Below are 23,478 nucleotides of genomic sequence, written 5' to 3'. Positions count from 1 at the left end.
CAGGAACAGAAACCAGCACAAACTAGGAAACAAAAAGAAATATTCAAGCTATCCACGTCAGAGGCTGCTAAGGAAACAGGCAGGTCAGCTTCGTTAATCATTACCAAAACAGACTTTACAGGCATTCACTGCTGATCATATGACAGGACCCTGTCTGAGATAGAAAACACACATCCCAGCAACTGAGAATCCTCCTGCTCTTCAATTTTCTGACTTTAATGATTTGCTGTGGAAGAGGGCTCGACGCTCCCCTACTGTTCCCGGGGCTCAGCCCAGGCCAGCTGTTGAGTTGCTTTCCTGTTCCAAAGAGGAAGTAAGAAATTCCCTCCACATGTGCTCCGGCACTTGGATACTCAGGTTTCACTCCAGATCCAGGAGCCGCCTGTAATGAGCTCTCAGTGGGGCACGGAGAGGAGCATCAAGCTGTGCCAAGAGCTGTTTCATTTTGTTCCAGAGGAGGAGAGGAAGAAGAATCCTTCAAAAAGCTAAAATGTTGATGATGCAAAAATTGGTCTAAGGGCCTTGCAACTGGGAAAAGCAAAAGAAAAGCAGAAACAGAGGAAGGCACAAGGAAGCAAGATGGGAAACTTTTGTCAGAAGCACTGCACCTACTTGGAGCCCTACGTCCCTTGCATATTCTCAGGGGGAGATGGTGAGCAGGATGAGAAAGGTGGCCAAGTTTTTGCCAACCTTGCTGTGGTAAGGCATGACATCCAAGCAGGACAGAAAGACACTGACAGTAAGATAAAAGAGAAACCTTTACCTCCACTGCCTGGCCAGCATCTGGTGAACGTTTGCAGATTTGTTGCACTCTTTGACTATGAGGCTCGCACTGAGGAGGACTTAAGCTTCAGAGCTGGGGATAAGCTTGAAGTGCTGGATGCGTCCCATGAGGGCTGGTGGTACGCTAGGCTCCTCCTGCCAACTGGGTCAGTCTCTTCTGACCGCAAGCTGCAAGGCTACATCCCTGCCAACTACATTGCTGCTGACCAGAGCATCGAAGCCGAGCCGTGAGTAACCCCCATTACACACACTGTGGTATCTTTACTTTTAGGTTAAGTGGCTCTGGAGCAGGAGGTTATGGCGTTTTCTCTTGCTGAGTAGTACTCTTCCACCCTTAGCCTCCAGTGGTCCTACTGGTGATAGCACTAGTTGGTATGTGCATTGAAAAGACACCATGGTCACAAGAAAATCAGTTACCAAAGGCAGAGGGTTTTGTTTTGATTTAAACAATTTCCCTGTCTAGTATCTCCTAATCACTTTTTAAGAAACATTTGGAAATATCAGGATGGCTATCACTCTTATAGTTCATTATTTTTATTTGTGTAAATATATGTCATATGCTTCCCAGAGAGTGAAACAGTGTTCAGCCTAAACAGCTGCAAAGCTATCAATTATTCAGATTTAAATCTTCTTACAAATTATAGGTGAGTTTCTAACTGAGAAGTTTTTTATGGCTTCCTCTAAATTATTTCTTTCTTCCCTGGAGATGAATCTCTGCTCTCAGGACAAACACTTAACAGGAGTAAGTACTGCAAAGGGCAAAAGAGTGGATATAGTAACTTACTACAAGGTGAATTTGTTAAAGTTTCAGAGGGTTTAATTATGCAGTCCATGTTTTTCTGCCCCTTCAAAACATGCCAATCTTATTTAATATTCAGAACTAGAGCAGAAATCAGTTACTTGACTGCCTACTGAGGACAAGTAGGATCTGAGTCAGCCTGGGTTGCGGAGTTACTTGTGTGTGTTGCAATCAGAAGCAGTGTTTGCTGGAATAGGTCTGACTGCATTTCTAGAGGTATATTTTGGCAAAAATTATTAGTGTAGAAAGAGACAGCAGGAATGATTTTCATTATTAGTCTCCAAATTAATTTTGACTTTAGATGGATGATGTTGCAGCTTTTCAATTAAATCTCATTTGTACATGAAACATCATCTCTGATCTGATCTGCCCATCGTACTGCCTAGGGCTAGAAAAATTGGCTCAGGTATAATTATGCCAGTCTTTTATCAGCTGTAGGATTTGTGCTAGAGGCATTTTAGGGCAACTGTAAGATTCCTCTCTAACCTGAAGACCTGAATTTCCAGAATCTGACTGGATGTTTCTTTTTCTGTATTCAGGCAGACAACCGTTTCAGTAGTCATGTTCAAAAGACTTCTTCCATTTGCAGAAATTAATCTGCAGGGAAGGCGTTTTCTGAACCACTGGAGAAATGGCAGTAGGCTGTAATTCAACTCAGCTTGGCCTTTGCTCTCTTTCAAGAACTAGTTTTATTACAAGTCATCTAAGATTTCTGCTTGCTGTTAATACTTTGAAAGTAATTTTGCTCAGTTGTAAAAAAAAAGTCCCAGCTCTTAAGGTCTCTCTTATCTTTGTACACCTACAGCATCAAATAGGAGCTAACTTTGCCAAAGTGCATTGTTACATAACCTCTGTTTTTTCTTGTTACAGAATTGATTTCATTTTACTCTTTTTATATATCTTTCCCACTTTATTAATAGACTAAGTTTTGTCAAAACTTTTATTATACAGATTGTTAGAACAGTGGAAAGGAGGAAATGGAGAGCTTTCATAGCTCTCAGATGAAGTCATTCCTCCAAAATGAGTTTTTAGTTTTGCACCAAAATTATCTGGCTAAACATGTCTTTCCTTAGATTTCCTCGTAAGTTAGTTGGCTTTATTGACCTTAAACAACAGCAGGTGTAGAAGACCACCTGCTGTCAAGCCACACAGATATCATCTCACATATTCATAGACTTGGTAGACAGAATGGACGTTTGAAGCAGTCGTCCCAAACTAAACATAGCCAAAGTAAAGCTAGGCTCATTGGCTTAGGGCCGTTTCCAGTTAAGCTTTTCATCCTCATGGTGAGAATTTTTCCCCCTTGTATCCATTGTAATAGTCCTTGCTACAGTTTCCTCCAAGAATTTCCTTTCACCCACCCTCTTCTTGCTACCATTAAGGCTGTTTTGAACAGCCTGAGGAAACAAGGCCCTTCATTTTTACATTTACCAGTGAAGCATCTTTTCATTGCTGATCTTCTTTAGCACCTGTAGTATTCCTTATTCTAATAACAACCTGTCAGGGTGTAGGGGTTGTGAAAGGACTGTTCCTAGTGTCTGTGGAGGCAGGGCTGTGCTCCTGACCCTACGTGGGACAGGTGGGACAAAGGAGCCGGGGGGGCGGACAGATTTGTCTCTCAAAGTGTGGTTGCACGGTGAACTTTCAGTTCATAAGGAATTAAATCTGTAACTACAAAAGTGTTATTTTACTTAATATCTCACCAAATGACGATGCAGACTATGCTAATGATAAATTAGCAACTGGAAGAACACTTGGCTCTTTCTTTCTCTGTGTGTCACAGGTAGCAGTCAAAATCACAAAACGGACAGTTTTTTCTTATCTAAGGAAGTTTGAATGAGGTTATATCTGCTACATTCCATAACTTTGGAATGCTCTTCCTTCTGGGTTTAGACATGTAACATTTAGAAGAAGGAAAGCAAGAAATGTGATTGGAGACAGTCACATGATTTACCTTGCATGTTCAGCAAAACATGATTGGAAAGAGTAATTCTACTAACACCAAAATCTGAATTAAAATGTATAAATTTCCTTGGTGAAAGGAGTGTGACCTTTCTGTCTCTGTGCTCTTTCTATGCCTGTTATTCTGCACTATAAACAGGAGCCATAATAATGCAACCACCTGCCCTTATTTGATTACTGCCAGTTGTTTTAACTAAACAAGAAAGCAACATAGTGCAAACTGTTATGGGTAACAAGTCCAGCCCAGCTGTACAGTTAATTTTCAGGAAACAAAAATTTAAAAAGCCCACTGTTGGAGTGACATAAATTCGTTTGGAGTTATTTTTTGGGGTTTTTTTTTGTTTGTTTTCTTTTTCTAGAGGAAAGGTGAAGTGTACTTAGAGGGAGCTCTTGCTTGCCTTCCTGATGGATGTTGGCTGTTACTGAAAGTCAACTTCATTCCATATGTTCATGCCAAAATTATTGACACAAGACTGCTGTGCTGAGGGAAGCAAATCACACAAATTTCTAGTAGATTAAGTCAAAGAAGATCACAACAATTACTTTTAATTTTTGCCATTTTCAGAAACATTCCGTGTTTCAGAGACATTTCTTATGTAGGTATTTCCCAGCTGGTGGAAACTGAGCCCCAGACCTAATTAATGAAATCTCATCAGTCAATTCCATGGTGAGCTTTTTAAACAACCATTGCAAAGCAGAAGTGACTTGTAGATTATTTTTGTCAATCTCCATCATTCTTTTACCTTTTGTGCCCTCACTCAGCTTTAACTATTTCATACATTGACTGAACCTGAGTTACTATACCTGAACAATAAAGCATTCCCTGGGCTGACCTGCTTCAAACTTTCTGCAAAGTCAGGCTCATGGCATTGCTTTGGTTCATGTGGGTCATTTTTAAAGTGGTATTTAGAGCCAGAATGTCTAGAGGCTCCTTTTAAAGTGTAACCTTAGATTCTGCTGAACAACTTAAAAAACTGAACGTAATCCACTGTGGTTTCAATGTATTCCGCTCTCCCTCATAATTCTGCTTTCTGTAACAGTAAAAAATTCTGAGGACATCACCCAAATCAGCTGTAATGCTTGTATATAAACGAACTTGTAAAAACTTTTCATAGTTAACATGACTTCACAAAGTAGTAGCAGGTTGTTCTCATGTTTTTGGAAGCTGTTATGTTCAGTACAAAAACTATTCTTATACAGCTTTTAGTAGAAAAATTATCTTTTTCACCAAAAAAAATATACTTATTTTACATCCCTGAAATATTTATATGCAAACTCATATAAAATTCAGCCTTTTCTTTCAGTGAATATACTTCATGAATGCATGTGAACATACTTCATATATGTGGTTTTGTGCATACGTACATGTGTACACACACACACACAAAGATTAGTAGAATGATATTTTGAAGACCATGCAAAATAGTACCATGCGTATAGCAAAGCCAGAAGATCATCCCTTTGATAGGTTTTGAACTTGCATTCATAACATCTGAAATATCCAAAGTATGTAACTGCCATAAGTGTTTTAGAACACCTCTCTTAGAGACTCATAGAATGGTTTGGGTTGGAAGGTTGGAAGGGACCTTAGAGATCATCTAGATCCAGCCCCTCTGCCATGAGCAGGTTACACTTTCCACTAGATCAGGTTGCTCAAAGCCTCATCTAGCCTGGCCTTGTATTTAAGTGATTGAATACTCTAAGATGACCATGAAGGTAATTCCAATGCTGTCTTCAAGCACATCTCAAACTTTGTCTTCATTTCTACTTGTTTCTTAAATATGCAAAGACACGCTGAACACAAAAGGAGATGGTTTATGGAACTGTGAAATGTCAGATTTTGTCACATGCCAGCAATATTTGCACATCCATGTGTATACCCATGGCCAGAAAATGCATGCCTCTGCTCAGAAAAGTGGAAGGAACTGTGACATTATAGATGAACAATGCAAGTTCATGCAGACTTGTCTATTTTAGGTCACTTATTTTCTGTCAATGTCATTTTCTAAATATGTAACATTGTCTATTCAAACCCTGAGAAAAGAAGAAATTTCTTCCTACTTTGTCTTTATTTGAAAGTTTAGTGTGTATGTTATACATTATAATCATTATATGCTAGTTTCCTATTGTGAAAGATTTGACAGTAAATCATGTGAAGAGCAGAAACAATATTCTTAAAGCCTGCAAACGTGGCCAATTAGCTTTTCTTACAGCACTGTGAAACCCAGGTGGCCATTGTGGTGCATCTTAGAAAAACAAAGACTATGTACTGGTCAGAATAACTCAACAGTCCTGTTTGATGTTTTTTTTTTTCTGGCTCAGTAGAAATAGAAGTGTGTGCTAGCATAGATTAGTTGGTTTTGAGTAATGTTGTCTGCAAAAACATTCACCAGGTATTGTACAATGATTACTGTTCCCTCAGTAGTTGTCTTTGATGGCTCTTCACACAGCACAATGCAGAACTGTGTAGGGCTGAGTGATCTCTGAGCAGTTTTAGAACTGAAAAATAGTAACCAACAGTTCAGCCAGGATAAGAAGGCCTAAAACTGGGCTGATTTTTAACAAACTAGGTCAGGTATCTCTGTGAAAGAATTATTTTATAACATGTAAAAGCACTGTTGGTTATAGAAGACTCTGGGGCTTTCTTTGTGTAGGATCATACCTGTACTGAAGAGATTAAGCCATGAAAACATAAGAGATACCTTATGAGATCAAAGCAATGGACACTCTAGCACTGTTACTCAGTTTCAGAAAGGATTTTATAACAAGTGCACAGGCTCACCCACTTTCTTTCACCTGTTCCCTTTGTACTTCACCAGAGGCTTGAACTGTTGTATAAACAATGTCAGAGGGTGCATCACTGCCATATCTAATTATGGATTTATTGTCAAGTCTGTTCAACAAAAGTGTATATGTTGACACTGCACAATTCTTTACTTCTGTCTGTGGTGTAAGTCCAAATTATTAGGAAAAAAAAAACTGAAGCAAACCCCACAAAACTGCCTCTCCTCTCTGCAGAAAGTTTTATATTCCTAAACAAGTGTTTGGCTTTTTTTTTTTTTCAGATTGTGTCTTGCTTATTCACAAGTGACTCAACACCTATGCTCAAAACAAATAGGCACAAAAGGAAATAACAGCATTGCACAGGTCACTGTGAAATTCACCAGCCTGCGTCTTTTTGCTTCATACCAAGGATACAGAACTAAACCCACAATGTGTCCTGTTATTGTCTTAAAGGCATTATCTTCTAACATGAGGCTATAGCACAGATGCTGTGAGCAAGGATTGTAATGATGCAGCCTTCCAGTATCTTGGGTTAGACAACATAAAATTTACCTGCACTTTTAATTTTGAAGCAGATGAGTAGAAAAAGATGTGATTAACCAGGATTCAGATGGTTTTTTTTCTGTAATCGAATGTTTTGTTCCTTTTCAAGTTATACATGCAAAGTACATATAACAAGGAAAATACATTTTTTTAAAGTAATATTTAAAAGAAGGCAAAATATTATTCCGTGGAAGAGCCAAAACCTATTTTCTCTAATTTTTAAATAGTACTATATTGGACAGTTGAAGATCCTTCTTGTGTTAGAACTTTAAAAATAAAAGGTTAAATTTCTTAGTTAAAAAGCTTATTCTTCATGTTTCTTTTTCCTAAAAGACAACATTCATAAATGCATAAGCAAATCATAAGACTTACAAGAGATTAGAATGGAAATCTACATCTTTGCAATTTTCAGTTCCCAGTTGTACTTAAAATTCACCTGGAAATAACTTTTGAAATGATCAAACAAAATATTGGTCGTGAATGCATTCCTTTTCATTATCAGTTAAACTACATAGAAACACATACAATTTCTATGTGCTGGTACAATAATCTTAATCAATGAAAAATGGAAAAACAAAGCAGTGGATGAAAGAATAAATGATGATTCCAGATAGCTTTGCACGAATTGACATTTTCATTATTTCTATGCAGACAACTCTATAATCTATATTTCACATTATAAATTTATCTGTGGTAATGTTGGTAAACATTTTCCCTCAGCTTTCTTTCACTAAAGCAGATGTATTGCTATTTTCCTGAAAAATTAAGAATGTATTTCTGTATTTATAGCACAAACAATTTTGTAGCACACCTTTTAAAAGCCATCTGCAAAAGAAGAGTAAAAAAAAAAATCTGTCTCACATATGGGAATGAATATATACCAAGAATTTCAGAAATGATGAGAATACACAAATCTCAGTTTTCCTTTTGAAACTAGTGATTTTTTCAGTTGGTGGAAGTCTCTGTAAGGGTATATCAAAGGAGGCCTTGCTCCTCTAAGGGTGTGTGGTCAAAGGAGAAGAACATGCAGAAACAAACCTGAGGGACACATGAGAAGGGAGGTGGTGATGAGGACAAGCCTGCTCAATTCGCTCACTGATACGGATATGCAAAGTGTGGGAATGTTTGCTTTACGGGAAACTTATCTGAGGACTTTGCCAATAAGGAAGGGGAGGGAGACGAACACATAGAGTCACCAAACCTGACCTGATTATTGAATACAATAATTGGAAATAAACCCAGTCAGGCACACTAATTGACAGGCTATCAAGAAACAACAGGCAAAAGGGGATCAGGAAGGAACAAAGAGATGGTAGACAGGAAGGGGTATAAAAGGGTCTGTTAACATATAAAACAGGGCCAGTCAGTATACTTGTCTGGCTGAACCTTGTGCCTGGTTACTATACTCTTGTGCTGTCTTATTAAATCCTTTCTCGTCTATCGCTGTGTGTGATCTTACTCTCTGTCCCATGTTTGAATGCTGCAAGGACTGAATGCCAGCTAGTCGAGGCAACTAATGTGACAGGGTACCAGGCCAGCAATTAGCATCAGAGCTGGGGCATAGTTGTCCCTGGCCTGTGGCTTCAGCTGCTGGAGTGAGTAGGGTCTCAGTGCCAGACGCTGAGGCAGGTGGGGTCTTGGCCACCAGCAACTGGTGTACATCTCAAAATCAGTTGCTGGGGAACCAGTTTGCCTGAGGTGAGTGTTGGTAAGAGTGGATGAGAGGGGTGTGACAATATCTGAGGGGGAAATCTGCAAATGTGTGGGAGCTTGTGGGTAGGCAAGTGATATAAAGAGATAGAGAAAGATCAGCAGTGACCTCTTGGCCACTGACATGGATGAATCACTATAATTTTTATCCATAGAAGGTCACCTGATGTTTTTTCCCTGTTCCAGGATGACAATATGATTAGCTTGGAAAGGAAATTATTGGTTTTCTGAATACTTTTGGGAAAAAAAAGAAACCAGAAAATGAGATGTAGTTCTTATTGCATAGCTAAAATATTTGAAAAATCACCTAGAAACTTCCCTTGAAGCTGATATGGTGTGATCTGTTAGAAAATAAACCATTTGTGTGGATCTTGAACTGCTACATTTCACACTGATATGGACTAGGAAGAAATTCTTCACTGTAAGCGTTGTCAAGCATTGGAACAGGCTGCTCAGTGGGGTTGAGTTACCAGTTAAGGAGGTAACATGTAGACACAGCGCTTAGAAACATGGTTTAGTAGTGACGTTGGCAGAGTTAGGTTAATGGTTGGCCTTGTTGCCCTTAAAGCTCTTTTCCAATCTAAGTAATTCTACTATTCTGAAGTCAGAAAGTCAGAAGTGTCTTTAGTGTGTCACCCTTCCCATCTAAAACAGTTACCCTGAAAACTGTGAGAACGTTCGGTTAAAAACTTTGTCCCTATGTGTAAGAATTGTTCAGTCCTTTGGCTCAGGGGCGCCTGAAAGGGGTCTAGGGCAATTCTCTACAGTGAACTCTCTGCAGGGAGAACTCTGAGCCACAAATCCTAACCCTCGCCATGCAGAGTTGTCCCACAGAGAGTCTGCCATGTAGAGTTGTCCCACAGAGGGTTGTCCTGGGGAGAGTTGTCTGCTGCAGAGAGTTGTCTGGAAAGCGTTGTCCTTTCTGACCTAGGGGTCCTAGAGTGCACAGTTCCTCTCTGAGTCTCCCTGGGGACAGAGGGACTTGTTTGTTCTCCTCTGAAAGCTGACCTGACAGAGGGCACAAGTCTGTTCACACTGCTAGCAATAGAGAGACACGAGAGAGAGAGTTCTGCTCAAAATAGATGCAGAAAACTGTTCTGCCATCAGTGTCCTGTGCAGCCAAAGGGTGCTTTTTGTTTCTAAGGGTTTCTATATTCTGTACTGAGGTGAGTTTCCCTGCGAGAAAAGAAAATAATTTCTCAGGAATGATTTTCTCAAGAAAATCAATTGAGTGCTTTTGGAAGCTGTAATGATTTAACTGAATGTATGACTGAACATTTTCTTGTCCTTTTGAGTTACTTTTAATGTTAAATCAATTGATGCTATTAGTGTTCTTTGTACCGTGTTAACATTAAGGCTACCTCTAGGTTTCAACTTTGTTCCTCGGTTCTTATGAATAGCAGAGTTATTGCTACTTTTAGAGTATATTATGGCAGTATGTCAGTACTTTTGTTCATGTATGAGGCAAGATTTTACAATGCAATTCAGAAGACTCTATGCAGCAGAAATAAGGTCTGAGGAACACATTTTAAGGTGTTGGGTTTTTTTTTAAAGACATGAGTATATGGCTATATTTCACACCAATGTCCCGAAGCAATGTCCATTAAAACCAATAGTTGGCTTTTATTGAGTCCCAAGTTGTTTTAGAACAGGTTTTAAATGCAATGTAGTCCTTATCCAGGTATAAAAACAGAACTGGGAACTAACCGTGATGATTGTCTTTATTCTCTTAAACTGGAGAAATACCATGGAATTATATAACTAAAACACCTCAGAAGAAGTAATGTGGTTCACTTTTGTATACAGTTTTTTTTTCCTCATACAGAAGAACTTCACAGCAGACTAAATAATACTGCATGTGGATAGCTAATATTGTGAAGAATGAATGGAAATGTGGTAATCAATTATGCAATAGTGAAGTGGAGGCTCACAGGATTAATTTTATTTATGGAGATTTCCTCAACTTAATTCTATCAGATTGTAATTTGATTGCTGATTTATTATCTTTTGTTCATATTCTGCAGTGAAACTAGTATTGAGTGAGCTATGCTAATTTACAGAGCGCATGCACTTGGTCTAGTAATGTTATCCCTTCAGGAGAAAGTCACTCCCCTGTCACTGTAGAGTAGCCAGAAATGCACTGGTTTGTCTCAGAGAAAATTAATTTCTATGTTTGTACCACAGTCAATCACTATTATTAATTATTGAAAAATTAGTGTATGATTATTCATAATCCCTTACAAAGAATCACACAATAGTTATGGCCTGCTGAAGTAATTACTGAAAAGGTTTGTACACAACATGTCATGGATTTTTCGGACTAATGCCCAAATAATCTTTGTGTAAGTGTTCACAAGACAGTAAATTTGTTGAAGATTGTAAGAGGAAATGCCTACTTCTGTGGTGGATTTTATCACACTTACTCACTGTTGAATGTTACTTTATCCAAACAATCCCACACAGTTACTTACTGTAAAGGTCCCTAAAGCTCTGGAAGGGCCTTTCTTCAGGGCACAGCTTATTATTTGTAATAAAAACAATGCAGTAACACAAAACAAAACTATTTCCCAAACCAGAATTTAGAGGCTGTGTATCCTTCCTTTTGACACATCTGCTGCCCTCTTCTCACAGAAACCAACAGTCTTCCTTTGAAGTTTCTTCAGCGGGGCTCCTCCCATCATTTGCTCTTATTGCCAAAAAGAAAAAATTCCTTCATTTTAGTTTCATATCAAATCAAAATATTTAACATGGCCTGAAACAAAATTAAGGTTATTGTTTGGTTGTATTGTGTCTTCAAACAATTTAGTCCTTTCTGAACAAAATTAAAAGAAAAAATGCTTATATTTTGATGGAAACTCCATTTGAAAACAGAAATAAAAACTCTTTGATTTTTTTTTCAGATTATCTTCACAAATTAAGATATAATACTTTGTTTTGTTTAGAATTTTTTTTAAGACTTATAAACTTCATTTTCTTTCCCTTTATTTTTGATTCTACAAAGCCTAACATAAATGTAGTATTTATGGAAGAAAGCCAACCATTCAGCTATAATCTGTTAACAAGAACGTTAGGAAAATTATATCCAAAACCCAAGAGTAAAATGGGATCTGTTGTTTTCCAGAACTCTGTATTTCTTATTGAAATGGTTACTTAATGAAAAATCACATTGTTGATCTCGGAATAAAAAAAATATGGTGGAATTAATAGTGTGTTGCTACAGATGGACTGTCACTACATACATAATATAAACTAATGCTGCTCTGCCATCTTGATATATCAAATGTCAGATATATCTAATGCTGCTTACATAGTGTAGAAATGAGTTTTTAGTTTTCACAGCTATGCACATGTTCTGTGCTTTCCCCAGTGGGAAGGAAAACAGACTTATTCCACCCACTATCACTGTAAAAAGACTCAGAAACTCCAGGTCCTACACACAATGCATGTGGACAGTCTTCATTTAAGTTTGTGATAAGTTATTAAACAACAAGGATCTGAGCAATATACATGACTCAGAACTTTGTTTGAAGCAAATTCATTGTGGCTGCAAGAGGTTAAGTGTGCTGCCGTACATAAACACCCCTGAAAACCTGAATTTCTGGTTTCATTTGGAGGAAACTAGTTTCTGATTACAGTAAATAAGTAATCAGAACTGAGCTATGTCAATGTATACGTACATTTTAAATTATTTTGTCTTTCAGGTATTGTCCAAGTCGGTACTTTCTGCAGTGTGTTAAGATTTTAACTGGTTTACTGATGATATAGATAGAGAAGGCTGTTGTTAACTAAACACTTTTTTTAAAAACTTCATCTGACTCACTTGTTGCTGATGGTATTTTGGTGACTAAGGCGTAAAACAGTACATTTAGCAGTGACCTCTAGTCAATAAATACATGATGAAAATTAATGTTAAAGTAGTCTCTTGGCCAGTACAAACATAAGTGGCACGATGAAGTAAGAAAGGGAAAAGCAAAAGATGTGTAGAGAGCAATCCTTACAGTGAGAGTTGGTCTATGAAAATGGTTCAAGAGAGATTCTGTGAAATCATTTCCCTAAGTAGGACTGAGATCTGCCAAAGACACATTCCCTTTGGGATCAGGATAAGCTGGAAACCAGCATTTGCTGCAGCTCAGGCAGCAGCAGGTTATGGCCCTTGGGCAATAAACACAATCCTCAGTTTTGTCTTGCCTTTATTTTCTCTTCATCATTGCCTGTTAGCTCTCGCTCTCTCCTTTCTCTCCCTCCATCTGCTGGACAATATTCTACAGTCCTCTCTGCTTTGAATTTTTACTGTCCTGTTTTCTCTCTCCCTCCTGCACTCTCCTATGCATTCTTTTATTGGCTTTAAAATCCTTCCTCTTAAATTTCATCCAGCATTAAAAACAATCCTTGACAAGCCTGTAGAAAGAACTAAGGAGGAAGGGCTCTCTTGTCACAGGACATGAAATCCAAACTTATGTTTTCTAGCCTCTGCACAGTGAAAGTCTGTATGCCCTAGAGAAATCCTGGGCTTTTTACTATGTAGATTCTTGTGCCATGTGTGGAAAAGCTTGGGTTTTTGAAAATGCTCATGAAAGGAATATTTTGCAAGTTTTCCTCTAAGTGGTTTAGCCTGACTACAGATTTTTCTGTGTTTTTTTTTTTTTTCCAGTGCTGTCATCAAGTTCACTGTAGACTATAAAGGGAAAATTGAACCACTCCCACACTTTCTTTCACGCATGCAGTTCAACATTTGTAAAGCACAGCTGTTTCTTAACTGTGTTATATCTGGAAGGCTTTCATCTTTGCAGTGATATTTCCTAATTTCTTGAAATGTCAGCTCTTGGAGGGATGATATCACTTCATTAGTCTTAGCATTAAGGCATATTTTCTATCAGAAGAGCTTGTTTGGTTGCTTGTAATGTTTCCAGGCTTCAGCTGGTTGGTTGTGAATTTTCTGGGGTTGATACTAGGCAGAAGCTGACTCTTTATCTTCCTGAAAGCAAAAAAATGTGGCTCAGAACAATATGAGAAGTCCTTCATGCGTATAATTTGGAGGAAGAGTGTGATATTTGATAAGAGAGATCACTATATTAAAAGTGTGTCCTTCTTTTACTGTGGAAACTCTGCTCCAAACTAACCAAGCCTTTGAGAATAAAATTGCACTTTATCTGTTGTAACTGCACAAATTCATTAGAATTGGCAGCTGCACTCTATATTTTTGATATTTCGGGAAACCTCAGCAAGTGCTTGGAGCCTTCCTCTCAGCACAGAGAGGATGTACCGGTGATGCCCTTCGTAAACTTCTGTCCCTGCTTTTACACTAATGTTTACCCACAGTAGACTGCAAACCTGGCATGGATTAAAAGCTGGTTCAGCAGCCCTCTTTGTCCTGCACAGATGACAGCAGTAAAGAGTGGTATATGCAAGCCTGTTCAGGTTTCCATGTGCTGAGTAAGGGCAGTGATCACAGGATGGTCATATGATGAAAGTAATTGTATAAGATTCTGGAGGACCTCTCTGTCTCTCTCTCTGTGTCTCTTTAGCTTTCCATGCATAACTTCTTGTCTTCTGTGACACAGACGTCAGCATCTGTTACCCTCTGAGTAAGCTACCACATACTGTACAATGCCAAATTATCTGAAAGGTAGGCCCTAGGCATTTCAAACTGGACATCCAAAATGAGTAAAAAATGCTTATAATAATGTCTTATTGCCTTAGTCCCTTTCTGTGATGTTTCTCCATTCTAAAAAATATTTTACAACAAAAAGAAATTAATGAATGTTCATAAAGCATTTGGATTTTATAGTCATGAACTGTAATAAAGGCTACTAGGAAATTAGCCATTCATGTAATTTAATGACTTGTATTGACAGCAGAAGCTAAACAATGTATGGTAAATAAACTCTATCTACGCAATGACAAAACAAAATAGAGGGTAACTATTCAGTGAGCAGCATTCATATTAACACTATAGGAAGCAGTAGTTGTAGCCATGTAATTAAAGATGGTATCAGACTGTTTTTTTCTGAAAATGAATGGCTGAGTGGATGCCATGAAAGCAATAATAATATGGCCATCTCCTAACTTTATGGTTCTTGACTTTGCAGCTATGGCTTTCTGTGACTGTGGATTTTGAGGCATTGAAAATCTAAGATTGATATACTGTTGAAGCTTTTCTTTATTTGTTTTAGCTATTGAGCAAGCTTTCTGCATTCCAGAAGAAACTGGGATATATCTATAGTTTCAATATATACAGTATATATATAAATATTTGGTCCTCATCCAAGGATTTTGATCTAATTGCAGTAATTCTTTGCTCTTTCTGGTCTAGGAAATCTTTTATATTCCTTATAGCCTAACATTGCAGATACAGTTAATATAATCAGTTAGTCTACTGGAGGGTCAGCTAAGCTGTCTGTCATCATCATTCCTTCCATAACAGAGAGTTCTGGTCAGGAACCACAGGAACTGAAACAAACCCTCTCAGCTGCTGACATTTAGTGGTCTCATGAGATTTACCCTAACGTGAGAGGGTAAATCCTAGTTACAAGCACTTTTGAAAAATGAAGAACAAGATGCCCTCACGCCACAAAGTGCTGGTCCAGGATAGGATCATGGTCTTTATTTTAATGTTTTCAGTGGTTTTGAAAATAAATATAATGTGACTGATTTCCTATTATTTCTCCTGTTGTGCCTTTCTGCTCTTTGAATGACCTTGCCATATATACTGTATACTGTATGTGGATACACCTGACTGCTGACTCAGCCCTCAAACTTTTCACTTTTAGCTGGGCATTCACAAAACCCAGAGTATGTCTTGGACCTCTGCATTTAGTCTTCTCTTACCTCCAGTGTCGTGCAACTTGAACAAGAAACAGCTACAGCTAGTTGTTAAAGGAAATTCAGTCACTTTCACAAGACTATCAGGTGATGAGGCCCAGTCAACATGGGTTTATGAAAGGCAAGATCAGCCAAATTGACCTGATGTCCTTCTATGACAAAGTGACCTGCTTAGTGGATGAGGGAAAGGCTATGGACTAGTGTGCTTGGACTTTGGTAAAGCCTCTGACACTGTATTCTGCTTGAGAAACTGGCTGCCACTGCCCTGGACAGGCGCACCCTCTGCTGGTTAAAAAACTGGCTGGATGGCTGGGACCAAATGTCATTTGATGGCTCTTGGGCCACGTACTGCAGCTTCATCACCTCCCACATGGAAAAGCAGTAACGGGTAGCAGTTTCCTAGTGATATCCCTAACACCAGCTCCTGGGATACTTCAGACTTCCATATGAGAAAGATCTGCTCGACCTATTGGACCCTCTGTTCCCCTCAGTAGGGATTTCCCTACATCTATGACTCACCTTTTCTTCCTTATGGAAGTTGTAGTAATATGGGGGCAGGGGTTGTTGTTCTGGCTTTGGCTCCTCCTCAGATGTACATGAGTCATCACTCATTTTCCCCTGTCAGTTCTCCACAGCTAGAGCCTCATATCTGTTGTGCAGGCACCTGGGGAGGTGTGGGCAAGGAGGGGGTTCATTTTCTGCCCCACTGTTGAACTTGCTTCCACTTACTACCCCCCTTTAAGTCCCTGCCTATATCCTGGTGGGGGAAGGATGCAAATCCCTTTGATCAGGGGCTTTTTCTGGTGGATGTCTCTGTTCCTGTTTCGGGGAGCTCAGGGTGTGGTTCCAGCAGTCAACCTCTTGCTCAGATGCCCTGGTGCTCCTTAGCCTCCCGCAGCTCTGCCACCAGGCTGAGGAGATAGTCTGTCTGCTCGCACCTTGCACAATTGTTGCCTCTGCTGCCCTCTGTTTCTAGTGCAAGCTGGTGGTGCTCCCTGCATCCAGAGACCTGGACGGATGCATATTTTCCTGAGAGCTCGGTCTCAGTGTCCCTTCTGGCAGGTGCAGAGGATGCAGCTTCCTCCTGGGTAGACTCGTGGCTGGGTGGATACCATGGTTGGTCTTCCTGTCATTGACTGAACTCACCAGCTGAACATGAAGACTGTGCCCTCCCTGCACCTTCCCTGCTCGCCCTGCCCTTCTCACAAGCCGTGCCCCTGTTTGTCCACTCCTGTTTGCTGTGCTCCGGTCACTGGCGCTCCTTAGAGACTGTTTAAATCCCCCATGGATGGTTCGAGGAATGCGCCTCCCAGTGTCAGCTGCCATGTAGCAGCTGCTTCGACTGAAGGTCAGGAGTTGCCTGCCCTTAGCTCCCTCCTGGGGCGTATCCTCACTATATGGAGTGTATTTCTGCATTGATCTAGCACCTTTCTGCAGAACTTACCATCCCTGCTGCGAATTCTTGTTGATTGAACATTGCAAGAGATGCCAAGAGTTCTCCCTCCATGGGATGTAGCCCATGCCTTGTTGCTTGTTCATTAGGCATGACTGAAGGTCTTTGACAGATGTCAGCTCATGCCTAGGGATAGGATTAAGGGAGAGATCAATCCTAGAGCTCCAGTGTGACTGTGGCTGTCCAAGGAAGAACAACAAAGCTGCAGAAAGACCTGTCCTTTGAGAAGTTTTTCATGTGGCCTGTGGCTGGGTGGTCTTTGGCTAAGGCTCAAAGTAAGTCTACAGTTAGTGTTTGGGCTTGGATTAGTTTTAGTGTTAGGAGGGTGACAAAACCTAGACCTCCACTTTAAATAAAGCTGCAAGGGTCTGCCCAAGAAAAGTTGAGTATATAGAGAGAAATGTCTCCCAAGAAGTATTTTGTGTGGCCTGTAAATGGGTTTGGTTAAGGCTCAGCACATACTTTACATTATAGCTAGAAGTTAGTGTTTTGTGACTTAGGAGAAACAAAGCATAAAGCTCCAGTATAAGAGCTGAGTGTGTGGCTATAAAGAGGCTGCCTAAGGACTGGTAGACTGACAGAAAAATGTGTCCTCTATGAGCTTTTTCATCTGGACCATGACTGGGAATCCTTTTGTTTGGGTTTAACTCTGGGTGTTGGAAAGACTTAATTTCAAGAGAGAAAATCCTTTGTTAAATCTTCATTGCACTGATGATAATTACATGATCAGAAGGGCATATTACATTTGTTGGAGGAAACAGAATGGAAGGGAGGAAAAGGAGTTTTGCATACTCATTTTTGGATGAGAATAATTATGGTTTGGGGGATTTTTTGTAGGTTTTTTGTTGTTTTTTTTTTGTTTTGTTTTTTTTTTTTTCCACTGGGTTTTTATCATCTGGCCATACTGGCAGGCACTGCTTAACTTTGCTTCCCTAACTTTCTTTCCTTTAGTGATTCTGTCAGTGGCTATGCGGCATGCAATACACTTGGCCCATATTAATCCTCTTCCAACTTCCAGATTAAGAGTTCCTGACATATCTTCCTGCTATAAGAAAAAACAGTGCAGAAGTAGAGCTAACTATTTTTACTTTAGTAGATTTTTATGTAGCAAAGCACAGGGAGACACGAAGCAGAGCCAGGTAAATGGGGCTTTGACCTTCAGACAGAGATCAGCAGTGCATTACAACCTGGAGGACAGACAGCTTCTGAGCAAAGGTAGTGATGGAACCAAGTAACACCATCAACTTCTGTTTAACACATGACTCCATTTGATTAAAGCTGGACCAAATGCAGAGGCACAGTTGAGCACAGGTAACATGATCTCTGTTTCTTAAAAAATTTACCTTTCAAGAATAGCTGCCAGCATTCGCCTTGATGAAGATACATTCTTTCCTTTGCTGGAAGAAAAGGATCATGGGACAGGAGTACGGGTCTCAGCAATTATACTGTCACAGTGAGGGAACATCCCATGACAAAGCCTGCTATGATACATGTGTCCATCAACTGCTGATCCTGTGGTCAGTCAAAAACCTGCCAGTGGAATTGATGATCACTACATTCTGAGTGACCACAACAAACCTAACTGGTACTCTGACATTGAGCATCATCAGCATCAAGTAAAGACTGTGTTTGTTTTGGACATAGATGAAGGCCATCTTTTCTGTTACCCAAGTGCTCCTGTGGCCAGAAATGAATCACAGAATCATAGAATAACCAGGTTGGAAGAGACCCACTGGATCATCGAGTCCAGCTATTCCTGTCAAACGCTAAACCATGCACCTTGTCCACGCATGCCTTAAACACTGCCAGGGAAGGTGGATCAACCGCCTCCCTGGGCAGCCTCTACCAGTGCCCAATGACCCTTTCCGTGAAAAATTTTTTCCTAATGTCCAGCCTTTATCTCCCCTGGCAGAGCTTGAGGCCATTCCCTCTTGTCCTGTCCCCTGTCACTTGGGAGAAGAGGCCAGCACCCTCCTCTCTACAACCTCCTTTCAGGTAGATGTAGAGAGCAATGTGGTCTCCCCTCAGCCTCCTCTTCTCCAGGCTAAACAACCCCAGCTCTCTCAGCCGTTCCTCATAAGGCGTGTTCTCCAGCCCCTTCACCAGCTTCGTTGCTCTTCTCTGGACTCGTTCCAGAGCCTCAACATCCTTCTTGTGGTAAGGGGCCCAGAACTGAACACAGTATTCGAGGAGCGGTCTCACCAGTGCCGAGTCCAGAGGGAGAATAACCTCCCTGGACCTGCTGGTCACGCCGTTTCTGATACAAGCCAAGATGCCATTGGCCTTCTTGGCCACCTGGGCACACTGCTGGCTCACGTTCAGTCGCTGTCAACCAACACCCCCAGGTCCCTCTCCTCCAGGCAGCTTTCTAGCCAGACTTCTCCTAGTCTGTAGCACTGCATAGGGTTGTTGTGCCCCAAGTGCAGGACCCGGCATGTGGCCTTGTTAAACCTCATGCCATTGGACTCTGCCCAGCGGTCCAGCCTGTCCAGATCCCTTTGGAGCCTCCCTACCCTCCAGCAGATCGACACTTCCACCCAGCTTAGTGTCATCTGCAAACTTGCTAAGGGTGCACTCAATGCCTTCATCCAGGTCATTGATAAAGACATTGAACAGGGCTGGACCCAGCACTGAGCCCTGGGGAACCCCACTTGTCACTGGCCTCCAGCTGGATTTCACACCATTTCCCACCACTCTCTGGGCCCGGCCATCCAACCAGTTTTCCACCCAGGAGAGTGTGCGCCTCTCCAGGCCAGAGGCTGACAGTTTCTCAAGCAGAATGCTGTGAGAAACTGTGTCAAATGCTTTACTGAAGTCCAGGAAGACCACATCCACAGCCTTTCCTTCATCCAGTAGGCGAGTCACTTTGTCATAGAAGGTGATCAGGTTAGTTTGGCAAGACCTGCCTTTTGTGAACCCATGTTGACTGGGCCTGATCACCCGGTTCTCTTGCATGTGCTTCATGATAGCACTCAGGATCACCTTTTCCATGACTTTTCCTGGCACTGAGGTCAGACTGACAGGCCTGTAGTTTCCTGGATCCTCCCTGTGACCCTTCTTGTAGATGGGCACAACATCAGCCAGCCTCCAGTCCAGTGGGACTTCCCCAGTCTTCCAGGACTGTTGGAAGATGATGGAAAGGGGTTTGGCCAGCACATCCGCCAGCTCCTTCAGTAGCCTTGGATGAATCCCATCCGGCCCCATAGACTTGTGGGTGTCTAGTTGGGCTAGCAAGGCTCTGACCACCTCCTCTTGGATCATGGGAGCCTCATTTTGCTCCTCTAGCTCCTGGGTTTGTACACAGAGGGAACAACTTTCTTTACAATTAAAGACTGAGGCAAAGAAGGCATTAAGTACCTCAGCCTTTTCCTCATCCCCTGTCACTGTTGTTCCTTCTGCGTCCAATAGGGTCTGTATGTTCTCCTTAGTCCTCCTTTTATTATTTATATATTTATAGAAAGATTTTTTGTTAACTTTCACAGACTTTGCCAATCTGATTTCTAGTTGAGCCTTAGCCCTTCTGATTTTTTCTCTACATAATCTCACTTCCCTCCTGTAGTCCACCCAAGAGGCCTGTCCGCTCTTCCAGAGCCCATAAACATTTCTCTTCTTCTTGATATCACTCAAGATCTCTCTGTTCAACCAAGCTGTTTTTTTCCCCTGCCGGCTTTTTTTTCCGGAACATGGGGATAGCTTTCTCCTGACCTGCTAGGACCACCCTTTTGAAGAGCTCCCAGCCCTCATGGGCTCCCTTGCCCTTAAGTACTGTCTCCCATGAGACTTTGCCAACCCGCCTTCTGAAGAATTCAAAGTCTGCCTGCTACTGTCCTGCTGACCACCCTCTTCACTTCACCTAGAACAGAAAACCCTATCATCTCATGATCGCTTTGTCCTAGGTGTCCACCTACTGCCACATCCCCCACAAGGCCTCTGTTCACAAACAACAGGTCCAGGAGGGCACCCTCCCTTGTTGAAATTTTTCCAACCCCCAAAAATAGGCATTTTGAAGTGAAAGAAACAGGTACATATGCCTAAATATATGTTGGGTTTTTTTGAAAATTATATCCTGTATTGTAGACATGTTCTTACACACACAAGTGTAATACTGTTTTAAATTGTATTTCGCAAATAAATGAACAATTTCCTCTTGTTGCATACATTGTATTACGGCTCATCTTTTCAACTTTAGCAACATGAGTTACGAGCAGTGTACGTACACATACTTCGTGATGTAACAGCTATGCTCTTGACTATCTGGGACATAAAACTCAGCCTTGCTAATTGGAAGCTTTTTCGCTTTTGTCCAAAATGAAATCCTTTTAAGACCATGCCATCCTCTTAACCCATTAAGAAAGGAGACACAAAGTCAAATACCTTTTCTAATATGCTTTTGTGAGAATCAGTCACTTTGGATGTTACTAAGTGATATCTTATAATTCAAGGAGAAAAATAGCAGTTCAGTTCCTTTACAGCTTATGTAGCTTATTAGTTTTCAGATGTTATTCTCAGAGGAGTTGTATTTAAAAATTTCAGAAAGGTTCTGATTCAGTTTTTAAGGTAGACAAATTTTCTTTGGGACTTGTATTCTATCCTCTCATTCCTTTGACAAGAACCTCAGTCGAGGATTTGAACATTTATTGATTACTTAGTTTTCTACAGTCTAATTAATGAATGAATTTAATTAATTAGTTTAATTAATTAACATTTTAAATTAAAATTGTTACTGACACATTCCAGCTTTCTAATGAGTTTCCTTTCCCTGCCAAAATACATCAAGGCCTATTTTATCTAAATCATCTTCAAGTCAGAGACCAGGAATGCAGTCTGGAATATCTGGATTTCATTTTCTTTTGTTAAGAAAGCATATTCAGTGTACGTTAGTGTCGTTTATATTTTCCTCTTTTTATTTCCTCTTTATTCATACGACCCCTTTTTTCATTCCTCATGCTTGCTCACCTAAGGTGCCATCCAATGTTCTCATCTATTTCATCTTTTCCTGTGATTACAGGCCTTACAGGTATTAAAGTAGTTTGTTGATGACACCTTCTGTACTTTTCCGTGGTACTTTTCCCTGTGTGCTGAATCACATCAAGTTAGCTGAATAGGCAAGTTACTTGTGGTGTGATACATTGATTTATCTTAAAAGTTTGCATGATAAGTTTAGATATGATTAATTTAAAAGGAGTTCTACTATGAATACCTGGCGCATTACTGATAACTTTATCGCCATTTGCCTCAAATGAGGGGAGGAGCTAATCTTGGAAAGAGCTTTGTATGTTTGTTAGGTGGAAGCTGAATTCCATCCCAGTTGAAAATGCTGACTCATCTCAATCTTACTTCCATTTAATTTACACTCAGCACAAAGCAGCAAAAGAGCTAAATAGTAATTTCAGAGGACCAAACTGAAACTGTTGCTTGAATAAGTCCTTGTAAATGTCAGGGTTTAGTGAGAGAGGAAAATATGTTTTAAAAGGCAGAGAGGAGTAGATTGTTACAGAACAGGGATCTTGAGATGTTTGCAGTGATGTGAAGAGCATATTTGTTTTGTTTGTCTAGCAGCAGTGGAGCTGAAAAACTGCCGGTAACTCATATGAGCTATTGACATAGCAGTGGAATGGGGAAGGCTGCAGGAACCTGAGAGCATTTCAGCAGTTTCAGGGATCTTTGACTTTTACAGTATCAAGGTGTTAGCACATACTTGCACCTCTACATAGTTCAAGTGGCATCACTGGACTTGGCCTAAATTTCTGCCACAGTTACTGTGAACTTTTCCTGGCCAGACTGTTACTTTTGAATTCTTGTTCCCTTGGTATCAGTAGGACTTCCCACCAGCAGTAAAATCCAGATTTCACTCAAACGTGTAAGCAATATTTTCTAGCAATAAATTTGTTGTGTAGTTCTTGTTGGTTGTTTTTCCCCATGTTGTTGAAATTTAATTAACATAGCACAGATTCCTTTTAGTAAATGTGCAGCGTGTATAAAAAAGCTAAATTGTCTTCCTGGTATGTTTCACTGATTGGTAAAGTTAATGTTTTTTATTTGTTCAGATGGTTTTTTGGCCCAATCAAACGAGCAGATGCTGAGAGACAACTGTCATACCCTGGAACCCAAGCAGGAACCTTCCTAATCCGAGAAAGTGAAAGTTTAAAAGGCGAATACTCACTTTCAGGTATTTTCTAGTTTTTAATCTTAAGTAATGTTTTAAAAATATCTCAGGTGATCTGGACATTTTCATTTTTAAGAATAGTAAACTCTGGGTATGAAAAGGAAATTAAGTTCATAAAAATATTTATTTCCCAGGAGATATACAAAGAAAACTTTGAAAGAGTAATTTGGGTTTTTACTAACATTTGTTTTATAGGCTTTGTTTATTCATTTGCTCAGAACACAAATTAACTTTCTTATGCTTAGTATTTCCAGTGCTCTAGCTGCCTTAAAATAGAAACTATCTTCATTATTAAATGCCAAAAAATTCATTACAGTTATACTCTACTGTTCTGATCAGTACACAAAATACAAACTAAACCATGTTGGCAGATATCTGCAGCTTAAGAAAATGAGATTTTTGCTAGAGCCAACTTTTAGGTTTATACTTGTTTATTTTCAGGGGCAAAATGATAGA

At 40.2% G+C, this 23,478-nt stretch overlaps 1 protein-coding gene across 2 annotated transcripts in view; it reads left to right on the top strand.

Moving 5' to 3' along the window:
• The first annotated feature begins 240 nt into the window (after positions 1-240).
• Positions 241-23,478, top strand: part of FRK (fyn related Src family tyrosine kinase) — a 49,886-nt gene continuing 26,648 nt past the window's right edge. For both annotated transcript variants that reach the window (XM_069851746.1, XM_069851744.1), the window contains exons 1-2: positions 241-1,010; positions 22,904-23,025. In XM_069851746.1, coding sequence (XP_069707847.1) covers positions 580-1,010; positions 22,904-23,025 — 553 coding nt within the window. In that variant the 5' untranslated portion in view covers positions 241-579. The remainder of the gene's footprint in view (positions 1,011-22,903; positions 23,026-23,478) is intronic.

The sequence above is a fragment of the Phaenicophaeus curvirostris genome, chromosome 2 (assembly GCF_032191515.1).
Source record: "Phaenicophaeus curvirostris isolate KB17595 chromosome 2, BPBGC_Pcur_1.0, whole genome shotgun sequence".
In the NCBI taxonomy this organism is placed as follows: domain Eukaryota; kingdom Metazoa; phylum Chordata; class Aves; order Cuculiformes; family Cuculidae; genus Phaenicophaeus; species Phaenicophaeus curvirostris.
Note: the sequence above shows the minus strand (reverse complement) of the source record. Positions and strands in the feature narration are given on the sequence as shown.